Below are 21,246 nucleotides of genomic sequence, written 5' to 3' on the forward strand. Positions count from 1 at the left end.
GTCAGTTATCAGAAATGTAATACTTAAACACATTCTCTATAGCCAAAAACAGCTATAAAAAATAGCTGTAGAGTCAAAGGATTACTGGTTGTAGTCTGTTACAAGGGAATGCTATGAACAGACTTCTGAAAATGGTTCTCAATCTTCACCATTCATCAGAATCACCTGGAGCGGTTTTAATATAGGTGACTGGGCTCCACGCCAGTTTGATTCAGGACTGGGGTGGGGCCTGACAACTTACATTACAAAGAATTTCCCAAATGATGCTGAGATTGTTATCTCAAGAAACATTTTGAGAACCACCACCTTAATTTCTTCATAGTTTAAACTGTATAAAATTCAAAATCGAGCTCACACGCAATATTAAGCTCAAGTGTGGGTTTCATGTTAGCTGGAATTACCGAGTAAGACCAAAGTGTCTTTAAACACAGACTTTAATGGTAACAATTCCTTTAAGCTCAATTAACTTTAGCTATTACAAGTCTTATGCACATGTCACTATTAGACAATATTTAGTGACTTGCACTGGGTTCCTCATAAAAGACAAATTCACTTAAAAGTGTAATCAACAATCATTAACAGTTTTGTTATGCCAACACAAAACATGGCTAATTTGAGTTACCCCCCCTCCCCACCCAAATCACTAACACAGCATGATCAGTCCCTTTAAGTATACTTCAACTAAGCCATTTCAAAAAAAAAAAAAAAAAAAAAGCCAAAACAAAAAACAAAAAAAAAGTGAGTGTTTCACTACCCCTGAGACCACTAGTTAACTGTGGTTCATACTTTAAAATGTGAGTACACCCACACAAGAAAGCAAATTAATCAGCTTTAAAAAATCTGATTATCACATTGCAAACTCGCCCAGGAAAAACAAATTGAGTCACTTAAAATGTAAATTTACCAATTAACAGGCCAACTGGACCTTAGAGTTTACGCATTAAAAGATCTAGGAAATACACAGACATAGTCAAAAATGATTCTAATACTCAGTTGGGTCCTATACATGGCACTAGTAATGTCAAATTATTGGGTGGAGTGGGGGAAAGGGCAAATTCTTAGATTCTTTTGAAGATTTCATTGTACATGATTTCATGTCCAGTATCCATACATTCAAAAATGTTGGTTTTCCAGGTACTTCACTGTTCTTTTAAACCTGGAGAAGCCTCTATGGCTTATTCCCTTAGAAGCAACAAATGAAATGATGTATAAAGCATCAAGTCAAAGATACAGAGAACTGGACACATCCACTAATTGTTATGACAATCAAAGAAGTCATCTCTGTAAATACCTAAGGTTGTCTAAGGCTATAAAGGTCAATTTGAAAGCCAATTAGGGATCCACTGTGTTCCATAGAAGTGTTTTACACTCATGTTTGGCTTTCAAGAAGTGATATGCCTACTAAAGCTGTTATTTTGAGTATATGCATCTCAGAAGTAATTTTGAAAACAGAGCCAAAGAGCAGTTTTTCTTACCTTGCGGAGCAGAATGTAACTAATATTTCTCATTCATAATTTGAATCCAAAAAAGTTATGCAGTATGACATCTACCCTGAAGGAGCCATTTTAAGCAAAAGACAAAATGAAAAAATTCACTCATTGGAAAAACTGCATAGCTGGTTTTTTCCCAATGAAATGATTGCAGAATTAACAAAGCCAGAACATCTTCAGAAGGCATGCATTTCACTTCCAGTTTAGAGAAGAACCTCAAGTCAATAAATCATGTCCAAACTACATATTAAAATGTTTATAAAAAGTAAGTTTTAACATTTATTTCTAGCTTTCCACATCTGTGTGCAGACAAGGAATAAGATTGCACATAAGTGTAAGCAGTGCAAAAATGTGGAAGTGGAAGATTCACAGATGTGCTAAAACTTTAAGAAATAAAGCAGTGGACAAAATCAAAATAACCAGGAAACATGTAAAACTATGGGATCAGAATTAGGAAAGGTGAAGAATGGTAATGCCCTTGTTACTACAGAAGTTAAATTAGTGGCACAGATAGCACTTGTCAAACAAAAAACAATCCAATAGCATTGACTTTTATTCATTCATGTTAAGTCACCTGAAATGATATCTGTTGCATTTAAATGCTCATTAATGTAAATGGCTGAACAAATCCATTTCAATGGATACTCAATATCCCACATAGATAAGTCACTTCAACACAGCCTCATGACAACTCCCACACCAAAACAGTACTTTATTTTGCAAATTTTGACCCATTATTACTCCCATGTTATGTTTTTTTTTCAGCTGTCAAGTGTACAAGGTGAAGAGAAATTTCAGTTAGACAGGGGCTGCACCTGGAAAATAAATTTCTTAAACTCCATAAACACATTTCAAAACTGCTGGGTCCCAGAAGTCCATCTATGAACTCTAGGGCTGCCAGTATCATGTGCAGCACATTAAAGCTACACTATCCAAATAGCTTATTAATTCTGCATAAATCAGGTCAAGCAATGTGTCAACCTGTAACAGACTGTGCACTTTAACTGAACATGGCAAAATATCCACTCTTTCGAACTTTACATCATCATTTGATGTCAAACAATGAAGCAAATCCCAACAGTATATACAAAAAACAGCTTTGCATTTACAAAAGATTGTTTCCCATACTGATTAATCCAGGCAGCTAACTCATTGGTTTATGCAACTTTATTGAAGAAAAATAAATCAATTACTAGCAGAGCTATTAGTTGATCACTCATCCATTGACAACTTGCATCATTTATTCAGTGCTATATTAAACAGTGTATTGGAAGATAGATTAACTAATAGCTCCAAGCCTCCTAACAATTTAAATGAAAATTACAAAATGTTTGAGACCCTATTTTGGAATACAAAGGGTGTTTGACTTCCAATTTCCATTCTCTGTAGAACAAGAACAGGTCATTCCTTTATTGACATGCATAAAATACATCACATTTTCTGTTCTGCTGATGCTATAAATTCAATACCAATTCTCCAGCCACATCAGTTATGAGCATAAAGTATATCATGTAACCTCAAATCTCTAACAGTGGAAGGCTTAAACAAGAATGGATGCTGCTAGAATAATGCTGTATCCTTTGATGTGACAACTGAGCATCCATCTCCCTCCCCCTCAGATGATTTCTTCAGCATGTTAGAGCAGTGAGGAATGGTTTTAGTCTCATAACCAAGTTAGAGTGAAGACATTGGCCACATAATACACATGCTCCATTTTTTTTTTTTTTTAATTCTGAGTCTTGGGCAACTGTTCTCTTGTAACTACTTTACAGTTTCTAAAAGCAGTTATTGTCCAAAGCTGGAAGAACTTAAGTCTTCTCAGATGAGCATGTGAATGAATGGAGGGAGGTAAACAAAAAATAAAATTAAAAAAGATGAGGTCTGACAGGGGAGCAGCCGGATAAGGAAATCAAAAAAGGAACAGTAATTTAAAGTTTATTCCAGCTATAATGCAGGTTATTCTGACTTTAAGGTAGCATCACATGGCATACTTCTGAGTCCATTCCCGAGATATTCTGTTGTACCTGTAAATAAAGATGTTATTTTTAAAAGTTAAAATAAAGTGAAAGAATTCCTAATACTTTAAATGGAAAGGAAAGATTTCCCTTTTATCATCTCCAGACTCATCATGAAGTCATTTCTAATGACTATGATTAGAATAAAAGCCAACAAGGGAGAAATAGCATTGGTACTCAAAGCAACGTGGGAAACGAGAGCCTGATGCTCTGAAAGCAGTATTTTAATACAATTAAGAAAGCAACACTGAAAACTGGGAGGCTGACAAAAATCAAAAGACCCTTTCTCTCTACCACCGAGCTCATGCTCTAATTTTAACATGAAAAAATTTTTACAGTTATGGACAAATGTTAAAATAGTATACACATTGTATCTATCCACAGAAATTTCCAACAAAGCCAGAACCAGGCTTTTAGTAAAACAATTTTATCTGAATCCTGGAGTTTGGGAAATTACTTGGTCCTGGATATTATAAGAAGAAATGGCTTTGGAACTTAGGTAGAGGCAGAAGGGGAAGATGACACTGGGCAGAATGACAAAGGGCAGTAATTTCCAAAAGGGGTGTGTGTGTGAGTGGTTATACTCATCAGAATCACGTGTTACTTTTAAAAAGTGTGGTAACTGAGGCTAATAAGCACCACTGAGACCTGCTGAGTACAACAAGGGCATCTTTGTTTAAAAAGATCAACAGGTAATTCACACACAAGCAAAGTTATTACTCAGGAAGACTACTAACATTGATAAAAATACTATCAGCTTCCCACTGGATTATATTCATGCCACAGACTACTTACCCCAACAAAAAATAGTGATAACCTTAAGAAATGTATACATATATATATATATGCACAGGAAAAATTTTATATTTATAGTTTAAATATTAACTAGCTTTATTTCAAACCAAGAACCAAAATGGTCCAAAAACTTTCCTAAACTTTTAAAAAAGTTATCTACCAATTCATTGTCATCTCCTAAGGATACTCTCTCAAAAAGCCAGCAGTTTAAAACAAAGGCTGTATTTAGCATACAGGGAGCCTCCAGGGAGCCACAAAGTACAGTTGACGCTAATGCATGCTTGTCAGTAATGAACACTTAGTTTAGATGCTTAGGCTTAAAAGTGTTTTTCCCTTATATACTATCTCCTGGCAAAATCTGAACTAAACCACCACATTCTGTATAGGATTGGTACAAAGTCTTAAGCTAAAATTTAAACACCATGGTAGTTTGAAAGAAAAAGATACTACATAAATTCCCATTTCTTACTAGTGCTATATAATAACTGCTTTGCCATGCAATACTTTCAAGCAATAACGACTACCAGATATTTACTTCCACGTTAAACAGAGATCAAGCAGTTAAATGTACAGTTTTCAGAAGACTACCACATCTGTTACCTTTTGTTAGTTAATACAGTGCCTTAACGCATGCAGCACTCAAGTGCTGGCAGTACCATGAATAAGCGCACCATAGAGTGCAGATCCTCTTACCCTACAACATAGCGTATTTCTCTGTCCACTCTCTTGCTAACCTATTGTACCTAATTGAACAAGTACACTTAGCATTAATTATAACATATGAAAGTTATAATGGTTAAGTTGAACATAAATATGATTCAAATATTTGAGAAATTTAGACCAAATTTTTACAACAGTACTAACATTTTTTGGAAAAACATGCTTGGGGTAAAGAAAAATTTGCTTTCTTCCCCAAAATTTGAGAATAAAGTGATACTGTAACACGCTAGGAAAAAAAAAACCAAAAAAAATACACTTTAGAGGGGAGCATTCACTGTCACATAAGCTAAAGCCTAGTTAAGTTTTTTTTAAAAACCACATTTCAATAGCTTTCTGCATATTTTAACTATCATCTTACTAAATATCAAGTCTTCTTGGCATTGTCACAAGCAAAGTATGAGCCTAACTCATTAAGTAAAACCATTTTTATAATAACTTTTAAATATACTTACTTATCTCTGTCTGTTTTATAGATCCGTGCAATCTCTGGCACTAGGGGGTCATCTGGGTTTGGATCACATAGCAGTGAACAAATGGATAAAAGAACTGCAAGAAAACAAAAACATCTGTTACCCAGTTTCAGGAGTTTGGATAAATAAATCTTTCTAAACTGTGTATTACAAACCTCAATCCTCAAAAGACTTATTAGTTTGTATCTCTATCTCAATGAGACATAGTTTTACAAAGATTTTGTTTCATAGACGACAAGCTCCTGGTAAGCAAGAAGTGCTATAAAAACAAGGTTTTGTGGCATCAGATTCACTGCTGACTAGTCATAAAAATAGTTTAAGATAGGCAACTGATGCCATATTTATATATATATTTTAAATAGGCATAAATGATATTAGAACTTAGGGAGTTTCTTGGTACTCTGTGTGGGTGGGTGGGGGGGACTTCAGCAAGAATATGCAGGTAATACTCATGCCATATTCACAGCTGTTAAGCATGACGAAAAATCCATTCTTTGCCATTGTCTTGGGAATTTCTGAGAAAAACCTTCAAGTACTCCACTAAATGTTTTGTCTCCTTGAACTTGTAAGCAAGAAACCATATTCCCAAGAACACTAGTTAAATACAACAATGCCAAAATCTCTTTAGTACTAAATGAGTCACCAGCTCTAGTTCTTACCTTAACCAGTTCAACATCCTGATGTATAAGATGTCAAGCATGAAGGAATATAGACTGCATTCACTTTGAGTGCCTGTTATGTGCCAGTCACCATATATGGTGCTGTTATAAAATGTTAAGATATAAATGCTTGAAATGGTTCTGACCAATTTTTTTTTAAAAAGCAATAGTACAAAAAAGACAACACTGTCACATAAATATTTACTGACTATAGCAAATTTAATTTCAAACCCAAATACAGCAGAACAAATAAAAAATTACCTAACATAGGACACTTGGCTATACAATAACTCACAGAAAAAAGGTAGCTTCAGTTGTGACTGACTGCTAGTTTAGTAAGTTAGCAAAGTATGGCTGCCAAAAAAGCAAGCTGTTTTAATGACAAAACAATACCAATTCAATCTGCCCTTACAGAAACAGTTTTCAGTGTTACGGTACATTTCCAGCAGTAGAAAAACTTGGAAGCTGATATTCAGGTACGGAACATGGTTTGAAAAGAAATTGGAAAGCATCCAGGAGGGTGAAAAACAGGTCTAAAATTTTATTTTATATTTTTTTGAGACGGAGTCTCACTCTGTCGCCCAGGCTGGAGTGCAGTGGCCAGATCTCAGCTCACTACAAGCTCCGCCTCCTGGGTTCACGCCATTCTCCCGCCTCAGCCTTCCGAGTAGCTGGGACTGCAGGCGCCCACCACCTTGCCCGGCTAAATTTTTGTATTTTTAGTAAAGACGAGGTTTCAGCGTGTTAGCCAGGATGGTCTCGATCTCCTGACCTCGTGATCCGCCCGCCTCGGCCTCCCAAAGTGCTGGGATTACAGGCGTGAGCCACCGCGCCCGGCTAAAATTTTAAAACCACTTGAATTATGGCAGCATCTGCCCAAGTTGTTTTTCTCCCTTAAATGATTCTACTCAATAAAGTTTGGGAAATGCTGCTGCTACAGAGTAGTCCCTCCATGAGATTCAAGTGCAGTATATAAGCAGATGAAACTTTTATACAATGCTTTGCCTTTTGAAAAAGCTATTTTTTACTTACTGAACTCATAAAATCATAAAACAATTAATGGTGAAATACTATTAATTATTATAACTCCACCTAGGATATTCATGCAGAGACTGGACAGCCTGTTACATATAACGTAACGGATGCCTATTAAAAGCAGGAGACCAGAATTGATCTACAGATCTAAGATTATACAACTTTAGACTGTCATTAGGTAGAAATAACCTGTCATGGCTACATAACACATGACTAAAGATTTGTGTAAAAATTAACCCAGGAAAGCAAAATCAGAATTTTCCTAGAGTGGAAACCTCAGGATTCAAAAGCTCTATTAAGTTTAGGTATATTATACCATTCTTGGTAAAAAGGCAACAAGTTAGTGTGAGATGTCCAAGTGGTTTGGGATCGAAAAATACAGAAGTCAATTAAAACAAATTTTGCTACTGTAAGATGAGATGAAGGTAACTCATTAGGCAAATAATGCCTACCCACCCCAATTTGAATTTTAACAACTTCTTACAAAGCATCTTTAATCACCACCATCTAGAAGAACAAAAATGATAAAAATAACTTTATTGCTTCCCCATCTCTTACGAAAAAAGATGGCATAATAAAAATAATCAGATAAGTAGATCTAAGAATGAAATTTTATTAGAAAATGAGAACAATTTAAGACTATTTCACTAGAAGTATTTTTACCTTTAGAAATTGTTAAAGCAGGCGACCACTGTGATCTTAGAATATCAAGACAAATGCTGCCATTACTGTTAATATTTGGATGATAAATTCTTGTTGTAAATGCAACCTAAAACAAAAACTTTTAAGTATTTTATTCAAATAAAAACAAACATCTTTTAAAGCAAAACTTAAAATAATCAAGTCACAATGTTAAAAATGTCATCCATTAGCATACAAGTTCTAAATACCATAGAAACTGATTTTTACAATCTGACCATAACCCCCCTGCCTCCTCTCTTTAAAACAGAAACCTGAACTTTTGGATAAAAATTTCATTACTCATATGATGTAAAGTTCTAAAGGTTACTTTGGCCCTACCATGTCATGAATCAAAGGGCAATTTAAATGTATTTAACACATTCATTTAAAACAGCCCTAACTTTTGGATGTAACCAAAATTTGTAGACCATCTCATTTAAAGTTTCATTAAGTTACACAGGTACGCATGAGTCTTCATTTCCACCGTACATAAAACAGAAACTTGAATCACAAAAATGGAAACCATCACAAATTGCACCTGTAACATTACTAAAGACCGTTATAGTGACATGCTCATGACTTTTGTATATTACCTTCTCTAGTTACTCATACAGGTTGAATTTATGTTAATGACTGAAAGTCAAGGATAATATGCTTTTAATACCTATAAACCAATCAACTCAGTGCATAAATTTATACTTACGTATACAAAACTATAAGCATAATAAGCATATGTTGTAACAATACATGCAAATATAAATTGAAGTTGGACATTTGATGCCTACAAGACGACAAAAGCCCAAAATCAGAATCTGTGTAACAATAATACAGATGAAGGGGGAGCTTCCACATGGTCTGAATCTTGCAACATTAAGAAAAAGGCAAACCTTATTCCTATTTACAAAGTTCAAACTGAGGTCTAGCTCTTTAAACCAAAGTTTAAGAGTCATCATCTATACATCAGTGCCTCAATTCAACATATATATTCAGCCTAGGCAGAACCCTATCGTCCAAGAATGCTCTATTCCTTTGAAATAAACCATAAATCTATACTAACAGATTGTGAGGGAAAATACTTGCCTTAGGTGGTTTGAAGGGGTAGTCTGTAGGAAAATGAATTGTCAAAAAGAATACACCGCCTTGATATGGGCTGTCATTCTGTAAAAAGAAAAGTATGCTTAACTGAAATTTAAAATATTATTGCTAAATATTCTGTAACATTTGTTTCCAAGCATTTCTCTAATAATGAACCAAAATCACTTATTTACACTGTAATAAATATTCCATGAAAATTCAGTCTATACTAATAGAAAAAAAAAAACACTTAAAACAACATAGGTCACCAAAATGATTTTTTTAAAGTTATCAAGAAACACAAGTATTCTAGATCTCAATTCTCAGAGGAAAAAGTACACATAGCAATAAAGCCTACATCATCACCTTTCAGAATAATCTGTAAATAAAATTTTACATGTGTAGATTATTTCTTCCAATAGTCAGATGTGTACAAATGGCTTTACAACAGTCCCTTCTGCCCAATGGCAAACCAAATGTAAGCTATTCCAGGTAACTAACACACACCTTCAAGAGAACAGAGAAAAGCCTAAGCTTCCCATTTTTAATCAACACCAGAAAATAGATACATTGTCCCTGTTTTATGCATGAGAAAAATGAGGCTTAAAGAACTTAGTCTAGTGTACAAATGGTAAATGATAGAACCAAGATTCAAACACAATTCTTTTCAAGACCACTTAATGACCAGATACTGACCTACTCGGGAATTTAAAGCTAAAATGTGGAATGCCTAACTGCCTCTGAGTATGCAAAGAACCAATCCGAAGACAAGTTTTAAAACTTACATGAACTGGGTTTTTACCAACACTCACTCCCCTCTATTAGAAAGGCTTTGTATATACAGCTATATGAGCCTTTCACTATGTCCATTCTGGATGTCAAGCACATAAAAAATAGGCCTGACACACAGCTCATCTAATTCCTACCCTTCTGTAAAATAATTAAACATTAATTCAATTAATCTAACTCCTTGTATGTGTGTAAGGGATCCAAAGAGCAATTTTTTTTATCTTTATGAGCTTAAACTCTGATAGACATGTAAAGTAACTGCAATGAAATATTATAGGTATCATGAAATATGAACAAGGGACATGTGGAGCTCAAAGAAGAAAGGTCAATTTATTAATGAAGAATCAGGTTCAAAGAAATATACAACTAGTAAATGTAAGAGCTTTTGTTTGTTTGTTTGTTTGAGACGGAGTCTCACTCTGTCGCCCAGGTTTAAGTGCAGTGGCGCAATCTCAGCTCACCAAAACCTCTGCCTCCTGGGTTCAAGCAACTCTCCTACCTCAGTCTCCCTAGTAGCTGGGATTACAGGCATGCATCACCACACCCAGCTCATTTTTGTCTTTTTAGTAGAGACTGGCCTTCACCATGTTGACCAGGCTGGTCTTGTGGCCTCCTGACCTTGTGATCCACCTGTCTCGGCCTCCCAAAAGGTGGAGATTATAGGCATGAGCCACCAAGCCCAGCCAGAGCTTCTATTTAAATTGAGTCCTTCTCCTACTCCCAAGTTTTCCTTTTTTTTTTTTTTTTTGGCGGGGGTGGAGGGGGGGAACGGGAACGGGACAGGGGACAAACGAGACATAGAATATTGTCTTGCTGTGTTTGTGTTGCCCAAGCTTGAGTAAAATGGCACAACCTCAGCTCACTGCAAGCTCCGCCTCCCAGGTTCAAGAGATTCTCCTGCCTCAGCCGCGTCGGTAGCTTCGATTACAGGTGTGTACCAACATGCCCAGCTATTTTTTTATTTTTAGTAGAGATGGGGTTTCATCATGTTGGCTGAACTCTAACTCCTGACCCCAGGTGATTCGCCTGCCTCGGCCTCCCAAATGCTGGGATTACAGGTATAAGTCACCGTGCCCAGCCCCTTTTCATATTTTCTGTAAAATATGGAACTAGAAAAACACTCCAGTCACTTAGAATGTGACCTGAGTTTATTAGATTAACGTATCTTTGTTAAATATAGTTGTATTAACTTTGAATAGATGCTTCAAATAGCATATACTTTCACCGATCCAATACTATACAAGACAGTTTTTTTCTGTGTAATATTAACAACTTAAGGGAATCTCAAAGTTTTGTTTTTTTTTGAGACAGGTTCTTGCTCTATCGCCCAGGCTGGAGTGCAGTGGCACGATCTTGGCTCACTGCAATCCTCTGCCTCCTGGGATCAGGTGATTCTCCCACCTCAGCCTCCTGAATAGCTGGAACTACAGGAGTGAGCCAGCACAGTCAGTTAATTTTTTTTGTCTTTTTAGTAGAGACGGAGTTTTTTTGTCTTTTTAGTTGAGAGGATGGTCTCAAACTGCTGAGCTCCAGTGATCCACCCACCTTGGCCTCCCAAAGTTTTGGGATTACAGTTGTGAGCCACCACTCCCGGCCCCAAACATTGAAGTTTTAATAACCCAATTCCAGAAGTTCTTCGTAAGCTTTCATTTCAATTTTCATAAAATCAAATGCTGTCTACGACTGCTTCTGAAATAAAGGCAATCTGCTGATGGGATTTAGGCAAAGCCAAATTTCATTTTGTTTGTTCAAAAAAAGAACTTTATAAAGAAGGCAAAATACTTCAATGTTACAATTTAACATTAAAGTTCTGCCATACCAAAGAGAAAGAACTACAAGGTTCAGAGATAATGAAACTAGGCCATATAAAAAACTGAGACCCTATGATATTTAAATTCTATTATGGATCAGCAGCAAACTACACCAAAAGAAACAAAACCCCGAAGAATAAGGAACACTGTGATCAGGAAATCGACTAAAATCTTACAAGTCCAGAATTTATATTAGATTTCTTCAGAAACATTCTACCTGTTTTGCTCTCATCAGGGCAAAGTTGCTCCCTCACAGTGCCTCAGCTTTTCTGTGGCAATAAAACGTTAGTATTTTTTTTTTTTCTTTTTTTCTAAAGTGGTGCTGTTGCCCAGGCTGGAGTGCAGTGGCGTGATCTCAGCTCACTGCAACCTCCACCTCCCAGGTTCAAGTAAATTCTTGGGCCTCAGCCTCCAAAGAAGCTGGGATTATAGGCATGCACCACTACACCCAGCTAAAAATGTTGGTATTCTTATAGGTTGATTTTCCACTCTTAACTGCTGACCTGTAACAATTTGAGTTGCAAAATACATCTCTGGTGCAGTTATTCATTCCAGGGCATAAAATCAAATGCCTACTGGTATTCCTACTTGGATATCTCATCTCATGTGTCCAAAACAAACTCCTTGTCTCCTCAATTCCTTTTTTCCTGTTTATTAATAGCAAGCCATAACTGAAAGCCACAAACCAGGATCTCATCATCAACTTCTTCCTCTCTCATCTCAGAGTCAAGATAGTTATCAAATAAGACCTTTAAAATTTCTTGACCTTGCCTCTCCTTTATGCCACTGTCACTATCTTAGTTTACGATGTAATCTTCAGCCTAGATTATGGCAATAGCTTACTAATGATTATACCTCCACCCTAATGATAATAAAGTGGTCTTTTAAAAATGTTTCTCCCCTGCTTGAAATCTACCATAGTTTTTAAGATATAATTTCAACTCCTAAGTACAGACGGTGCTTTATGATCTGGGTGCCCATCAATCTAGTTTCATCTTGTTTCTTCTATAGAACATGCTCTCTACTGCACATAAAATATTACATGGATAACACATCTTTTCCTCTCCCCTACTTGGAATATTCTTCCTTATAATATAGCCCTTCCTTTGTCTTATCTGCTCCCTACTCTTCTTTTATACCTCTTTAAGCACATAATTACATTACCTACCCATATATCTAACATTTACTTATATTTCTCTTTTATTAGACTACAAAGCTCCTGAATGAGTAAGGTAAAGATGCAAAAAGTCTTCAGGTATCAGTAACCTATGTGGGAAATGACATAATACACTTGAAATGAAAGTTGAAAAAATAACCCTTATGGACCAAATAAAATAGTACCTATGGGCCAATTATTTTAATTCAGATAGTTTTTCTGGCTGATTACGCTCAGGCTGCCAAAGGTTACATTTTTCAGCTACTTTCACATTTTTCACAGGTACTCTGTTCTACATCTCTGTCATAGATTAGGTGGAAGTTAGTAGTGTTCTCTGAATCCATTTTTCTGCCAACTCCATTTCCAATAAAAAAAATTAAGCAAGTAAATATCAGAGGCAATAGGTGAGGAAGTCAATGTCCTCTAATTGCATCAATTCTTGTTGGAAACTAACCGTAACATAGTACCCCCGGCTCCCACCCCCAAAAAACCACACACAAAAACTAGCAATGCTGTCATTTCTTTCAAAGGTTTAGTTTTTAGTCAATAGTTGTGCTTTCGAAGTAGTTTATTTTCAGAAAGAATAAGCCAGTACATTTGATTATTAAAACCAAGCAATTTTGCTACATAACTAAAAGATCTAAAGGATTTCCCAACAATTCACTAAAATCAAAGTTACTCTACTGAAACTTAAAATTAGATGGTATATTCCCTAGAAAGTCAGGAATCTTCAGTTCTGTGGCACTGGTACCACTTTAAGGGACCTAAGTAGTAGTCCAAAGCAAAAGTGACGTTGTTAACTGTCTATCTAGATCTCCCACTAAATCTGTAATTTACAGGTTGCTTTGGGTCACAATTGCTTGCTACACAGAGTAACCACACTCACAAAATAAGCTACTATTTATCTTATACAGTGATGCTTTGTCACAAAGAGGTATTCAGAAGCCAAAAAAACAAAATGAGTTGTTTCATTGGTGCACTCCATAGTAAGCATATAGTTAACTATTTAAAGCTGGCATCTAAATTATGTGCTTACTTATGTGCAAGACAATACCCATACTTTGGGTGGATTTTTATAACCTTTGACTCCTTCTTGAAATTACCCAGCCAACAGTGAGAACTAACCTTTTTAACTGAAAACGTATTTCAGCGAGTACTGCTACCAAAGCAAAACCCAGCAGTTGCGGTTGATCACGTTAATATTTAAATAGTTCTGAAAATCACATGCTTTTGTTTGTAAAAGCAGAAAGCTGCTAGTCATTATATTAAAAGAATTCAGCAAGGAACAGCCATCATCTGATATATTTTAAAAAAGAAAAAAGGTAAATGTTTTCTGAAAATAAAAGCAAATTAAACTGCTAAAAAAAATCTGCAGAATAAGCATCATTCTCTAAAAAAATTACTACCATACACTCATTATTCATGTTTCCTTTTGATTGTCTATAGGTATGCTCCTTGCCTTTTGGGAAAAACTAGTGTGTTGTTCAAAACAACAAAGTCTAAACTGTCAAGTAGAAAAACCAACTAGTTTTAAGGAGCTGGTTTATTCTGCACACCATCCAATTACAAGTCTTAATTACCAACACTTCTGTGCTTTCTTAGTATTGACAGTTTTTACAATCAAACTATCAACTACGCTCTGAATCAAAGATGAACTTTATTTTAAGGCATTTTTATTGAATTCTTTGAAAATTGGTAATCCAAAATGGGAAAATTCTAGAGGTTGCAAAAGCAACTGCTTTAGAAAACACAGGTAGATAATATGGAATTGACCTAGTAGGCACTGTGGTAAACACATATCCCATCTAAAAAAGGGAGGCAGCTGTCATTCCATCCCAAGTCATTACTGCTTATGGAATGTGGGCCTACTCAGAAGGCTTTTATTTGAAGACTGCCAACTTTCAAAAACACTGTGTGGGCCAAACTGGGTAAGTCGACATTTAACTGCGTGTATTAAAATTACACAATTTTGCTACCAAATTAGATAAAAGTAAGTACTTTTAAAACAAAATAACATTTAAAACAGTAAAAGTAGTCCTGTAATAACGAAATGCACAATTCCGGCTTTGTAGTTTATTAAAATGATCCAGGACATTTAAGTATTAAACTTAATATTTGTACCCCTGCCATGTCTTACTTTGATTTAGTTTCTCTCCCTTTAGGGCACTAACATTTTAATTACTCTAAATTAATCCTCCCTGCTATGATTCCCCATTAATTTCTCCTACTCAGTACTTCATTCACCAGTCACTTATTTTCCATCTTATCACACTTCGGCACTTGTTTAGGTATCTGTCTCCACTAGTAGAGTGTAAGTTCCCTATAAGATTGACAGGGATGTCTATTACGTTCATTTGTATCCTTATTACCTGGCACACAGTATGTACTCACATTTGAGACAGAAAAATGACTCAAGTTAGAATTACTAAATAATGTTGATTCAACCCATCTACTAACTCTAAGAGCATTTTTTCCTTTAGAATTATAAATATTACTTACTGACCACTGTCTCATCTAGTACATTATTGCTCTTTATGTTACTTATAAAACTACCAAAAAGGGAAGAAAGTTTTCAGTAAGATACACAAGTAACTTAGAAAACAAATCTTTAAGCTCCTTACCAAGTTTAAAAAAAAAAAAAAAAGTTAAGTATTTGTGTAAGATACAGTCTTACCCCAGGATGTTTTAGTGCGCTCTAATTCTCTGAAATTCTTAGATGGTATCCATAATTCTGAATATTCAATTATCCAGCATATAGTTGCTTATCTACCCAGGATAGAAAGGAATTTTGCTATATTCAAAATATCACTTTCTGCCTAAATATATTCAAATTTTGCATAAAGTGAAGTTCTATAAAGAATCAAATATCAAAATACAATTAAGCTACATTATTGAGAGCTACAGTAATAGACTCTCTGAGTAACACAACTCATGGCAGGATCAGAGCCAGTAACTTTGTCTCTATAAATAACAGGAAGTTCCAGGACAATGCTTTACGCAGTGCTATGAAGAAAAACTGAACTGAGATACAGAGATGTTTGGTAGGTCATAGAGATGGCTATACTCTAGACGTGAACATAGGGATAGACACAAAGTACACGTAACAAATGACTAACTCATTATATGCTGTTTCTTTCAAATGCAGTACAACTATGGAATCTCCAAAACAGAATTAACTACATGATAAACCTACAGATCAAATTAAAAATTACAACCAAATCAATGCTGGATTTTCACTTAAAACTAAATTTATAAATTATTAATACTTACAGGTCCCATAATTGTGGCTTGCCAATGAAACACTAGAAAAAGAAAAAAAAATCTGATTATCTAAAAATGCACAAGCTTAAAAAAAATTAGGCATAAAAATCAACTTGAAAGTTACTTACTATCATCCCCAACTGGACCTGCAGAACATTGTGCTGGAGGGTCACGGGCCAAATCACTAAGTTCCTATACCAAGACAGAAAATGGGTGAGTCACATAAGCTTAATTTAAGAAAACGTAAGTGAGTCTATTGCTTTCAGCCACTTTCACCCTATTTTTAAAGGAACACTCCATCACAATTCACATAAATAATATAGTTCATTAGGAGAAAGAAAACATGCCTGAACATATGCTGAGACAATCATCTTTAAAGCTAGAGTTCATAAAAATATGTATGCACACACATTGATACAAAATTTTTATTTGCATAAACAAAAGCCGACCTCTTACAAACCAAAATAGCTATAATTAGATATTATCACAGTTTAAGAGCTTAGATCAGGGAGAGCTCAACATTCATGTTATTTGTTGAACTTCCAAGACCACTTTCAGAGGCCCTCAACTGTCTTAAATTCTTTGTTCTAATGAGAACACTTGGACACAGGAAGGGGAACACCACACACCGGGGCCTGTTGTGGGGTGGGGGGAGGGATAGCATTAGGAGATATACCTAACGTAAATGACGAGTTAATGGGTGCAGCACATCAACATGGCACATGTATACACATGTAACAAACCTTCACATTGTGCACATGTACCCTAGAACTTAAAGTATAATTAAAAAAAAAAAAAAATTCTTTGTTCTTCCTGAACCATCCTTCCTCCCCAATCCACTAACTCTATTTTCCACCTGAAAACCAAAAACACTCTCATGGGGCTAAGTACCCTTTTTGTTTTCTAATCTCCCTATTCTCTCAACTTTTTTTTTTTTAACTCAACATCCTTTTATTTTTTTTGAGAGGGAGTCTTGCTCTGTCGCTCAGGCTCGAGTGCAGTGGCGTGATCTCGGCTCACTGCAAGCTCTGCCTCCTGGGTTCACGCCATTCTCCTGCCTCAGCCTCTGGAGTAGCTAGGACTACAGGCGCCCGCCACCACGCCTGGCTAATTTTTTTGGTATTTTTAGTAGAGACGGGGTTTCACCATGTTAGCCAGGATGGTCTTGATCTCCTGACCTCGTGATCCGCCCGCCTCGGCCTCCCAAAGTGCTGGGATTACAGGCGTGAGCCACCATGCCTGGCTCAACATCAATTTTTAACTATTGAAATTCTTTTTTTTTTTTCAGATGGAGTCTTGCTCTCACCCAGGCTGAAGTGCAGTGGCGCCATCTCAGCTCACTGCAAGCTCCGCATCCCAAGTTCATGCCATTCTCCCGTCTCAGTTTTCCAAGTAGCTGGGACTACAGGCGCCCGCAACCACACTCAGCTAACTTTTTATATTTTTAGTAGAGATGGGATTTCACCATCTTAGCCAGGATGGTCTCGATCTCCTGACCTCATGATTGAAATTCTGACCCTGAGAGCTTACTTCTGTAAGTAGAAAGATGTTTGCTCTTAACATACAGTCTGCACAATTCCACATGAACGATTTATTTCCAACAGGTATGTAGTTCACCATTCCATGACTTGTGCATAACAATATGAATTATCTACTATGAAAATATAGTTTATTAGAATATTTTTAAGATGGTACAGCTCCATCTTACCAATGATATAGCCAATGTCTAATAATCAAAAGTTTAAAAAAGACAATAAATAGAACCAATGTTAATACACTACTGCCTTCAACATTTTCAAACTAACAGTTTCTCTTTAGTCTATGGCATAAGTCAGTAATGGCCACCCCTTAAGTCTAGGGACTACTATATCTTTCTCATATAAACATGGAAATAACAATGAAGGGTAAGGTTTAGGATTCCATTTGAACAGCAGAAGACCACTAGGTACATGGCTCATGCCTGTAATCCTAATACCTTGGGAGGCAAAGACAGGGATCGCTTGAGCCCAGGAGTTTGACTGACACCAGTCTGAACAACAAAGAGAGACCCCCCCTCTCTTCAAAAGCGTTAGCTAGGCATGGTGGTGCACGTCTGGGGTCCTAGCTACTCAGAAGACTGAGGTGGGAGGATCACTTGAGCCCAAGAGATCAAGGCTGCAGTGAGCTATGATCATGTCACTGCACTCCAGTTTGGGCAACAGAGCTGTCTGAGACAAAAAAACAAAATCCTGTCTCAGAAACAAAATACAAGACCAAAAAAGCAAGGCTGGGCGCAGTGCACTTTGGGAGGCTGAGGAGGGCGGATCACCTAAGGTCAGGAGTTCGAGACCAGTGTGGCTAACATGGTAAAATCCCGTCTCTACTAACACCACAAAAATTAGCCAGGCATAGGGGCGCACGCCAGTAATCCCAGCTACTCAAAAGGCTGACGTAGGAGAATCACTTGAATCTGGGAGGTAGAGGCTGCAGATCGCACCACTGCACTACTCCAGCCTGGGGGAAAAAGTGAGACTTTGTCTCAAAAACAACAACAAAAAAACCCAGAAAAGCTGAATGTACTCATAAACAAAAGACCAAGTACTAGAAAGCAGAAGAAAAGATGCCTAAATAAAAAATATATGATAGAGAAGCAGAGGTGAGAGGATAGCTTGAGCGCAGGAGTTTGAGACCAGCTTGGATAACATTGGGAGACCCCATTCTCCATAAAAAGAAACAAAAAATTACAATACAGAACAATCTGGCCATTATCAACTGTCTACCACAATATCAAGGCATCCATAACTGCAGGAATTTAAAAATGGAAACAGATTTCCAAAGTGGGTACATGCACTTTCTTTCCTCAACTGTGATCTTTTGCCTCCCTGTGCAAAGTCAAGGACACAAAATGCAGAGTTTTCAGTAGAAGCTCTCTCAGAAGGGTGCAGGGAATGGGAAGAAGAGCTAAAAACCTTAATTTAACAAGGCCTAGTGGCATGTGCCTGTAGTCCCAGCTACTCAGAAGGCTGAGGCAGGATTAAGCCCAGGTGTTTCAGGCTTCTGTGTGTTAAATGATCATGCTGGTGGATAGCCACTGCACTCTAGCTTGGACAATGTTTAATGCCTATTTTATACCAGTTTCAGATGATTTATTTTCATTCACTACATGGAATTTAAACACTTTGATACATTTATGTTAGGGTCCTACTGTGGCACTGACTTGGTTGGGGGAAATAAATGAGTCCTCTAAATTTTGTTCATTTTGTTAAATCCATTGGAAATCTTTAAACTAGGCTCTCAACAAACTGAGGGGTCAGAACAAAAAACAACTCAGCTTTCGAGGCTTTTAGAAAATTAGAATCACTGAATACATAGCTTGAAAATCAGATAATGTTGACATCTTTCCCTACAAAACTGAGGAACTGAACAAATCAATCAATATATGCCCCAACAGCACACCAGCCTGTATCTGTGCTTATCTGTGCTTTAAATATTTCAATTTGTGGGAAAGCTCTTTCAATGGAGCTATTTTTATTGGGTAAGTTTGTATTCTGTACCAGAATGGAATAAAATTGAAATTTTGAGAAACACTGAAAAAGAAAAGAGACTACATAAAGTGTTTTTGTCTTGTTAAAAAAGAATTGAGACTTAGTCCCATTTAACAGGATTTGCTCTAAGCTTTTAAGACACCTTAGTTCCCATAGGGTATTTTGCCATTTAAAAAATTACAGTATTGTAGACTAGAGTCAATGGGGGTTATTAACTTAAAACTTATTAACCTCATAAGTACTACTTTTGACAAGATTAAAATAAGACTATTAGAGATATCAGCAAAACAGCATTGAGAGACAAGGCTAGGAAACTAGAGTACACAAATATGGACTAAGAATAATTATACTACCTTTAAAACTGTTAAGATGATCAACACAAAGTTTTAACTGCTCTAATGTGTCTTTTTTAAAAATTAAGTTTTGATTAAAGCTATTTAGTAAGTCCACCAATCCTCTCCCCTTTTAAAAAAGAGATGGGAATCTCACTATGTTGCCCAGGCTGGAATACAGTGGCTATTCCCAGGTGCAATCACAATCATAAGGCACTACAGCCCAGAACTCCAGGGCTCAAGGGACCCTCCTGCCTCAGCCTCTTAAGTAGCTGGAGTTGCAGGTACGCATCACTACGTACAGCAATTTGTTGAACAATAAATACACATTTTTTTAAACTGTAAAATGCAACAATGAATTTTGTTGATTGACTCCATGTAGGAAGAAAAGGTAACGCTAAGATTTTTGGCCTGAGCAAAGCATGAGGTAGGCATTAAGTAAAATGGTCAACTTACAGGTGAAGTCTGTGGGCAGATGTAGAGATAAAGCAAGTAAAGTAAGATAATGTAAGTAAAGACTCAATTAGAAAAGTATATATACAAGTTGAGAACAGGCTGGGAACAAATACAAATTATCATTAATAAACAGACGATGTTTATGGCCATTAAACTTGGTGAGAGCACTCCAATAACAGAAGGTCCCAGGAGTGAACACTGGACTAATTTAATGCTAAGAAAGGGAATCTTGGCCAGTAACCTGAAAAGTTAAAAGAAATAATGAACGTGAAGAAAGGCCATGTCACAATAAACACGGCACAAAAAACAGCTTGTCACAAAAAACAACAAAAATAGAGTAGACAAGGAGAACTGTCCTGATATACTGTGCCAATTCACTTTTGAAACTCATCACAACTGCTTACAAGGTTCCCAAGATTCACAATTTTAAGATAAGGGTATAACACATACCCTTTATATGCTTGCCTATATAGATATTCCCTCATGTCTTCCATATATTCAGAAAAGGAAGAAAATTCATTCCAAATATATTGATTCTGATCAGTGGGAATTACAAAAATTTGTATCGCAGTTCAACAATCTGTAAAAAAAAAAAAAAAAAACCTCCGTGGCTTTTGACCTTCAAAAAATTTTTAACAGAAAACATTAACTGACCCAAATCAGTATTTCAAAGATGCCTTTTTTTTTTGAGATGGAGTTTCACTCTGTCATCCAGGCTGGAGTGCAGTGGCATGATCTCGGTTCACTGCAACCTCCGCTTCCTGGGTTCAAGTGACGCTACTGCCTCAGCCTCCTGAGTAGCTGGGATTACAGGCGCAAGGCACCACACCTGGCTTTTTTTTTTTTTTTGTAGTTTTACTAGAGATGGGGTTTCACAAACATGGCCAGGCTGATCTTGAAATCCTGACCTCAAGTGATCTGACTGCCTCAGACTCCCAAAGTGCTAGAAGTACAGGCGTGAGCCACTGCACCAGGCCT

At 36.5% G+C, this 21,246-nt stretch overlaps 1 protein-coding gene across 3 annotated transcripts in view; it reads right to left on the minus strand.

Annotated features, from left to right (window-relative positions):
• Nucleotides 1-419: 419 nt before the first annotated feature.
• Nucleotides 420-21,246, minus strand: part of UBE2D3 (ubiquitin conjugating enzyme E2 D3) — a 34,278-nt gene continuing 13,451 nt past the window's right edge. For 2 of the 3 annotated variants that reach the window (XM_010363327.2, XM_010363328.2), the window contains exons 3-8: nt 16,085-16,148; nt 15,966-15,997; nt 8,946-9,023; nt 7,848-7,953; nt 5,473-5,566; nt 420-3,514 (exon numbers count right to left, since the gene is read on the minus strand). In XM_010363327.2, the coding sequence (XP_010361629.1) occupies nt 3,469-3,514; nt 5,473-5,566; nt 7,848-7,953; nt 8,946-9,023; nt 15,966-15,997; nt 16,085-16,148 (420 nt within the window). In that variant the 3' untranslated portion in view covers nt 420-3,468. The remainder of the gene's footprint in view (nt 3,515-5,472; nt 5,567-7,847; nt 7,954-8,945; nt 9,024-15,965; nt 15,998-16,084; nt 16,149-21,246) is intronic. The other variant, XM_010363326.2, reaches the window with a different exon arrangement.

This window comes from Rhinopithecus roxellana, chromosome 2, assembly GCF_007565055.1.
Source record: "Rhinopithecus roxellana isolate Shanxi Qingling chromosome 2, ASM756505v1, whole genome shotgun sequence".
NCBI lineage: Eukaryota > Metazoa > Chordata > Mammalia > Primates > Cercopithecidae > Rhinopithecus > Rhinopithecus roxellana.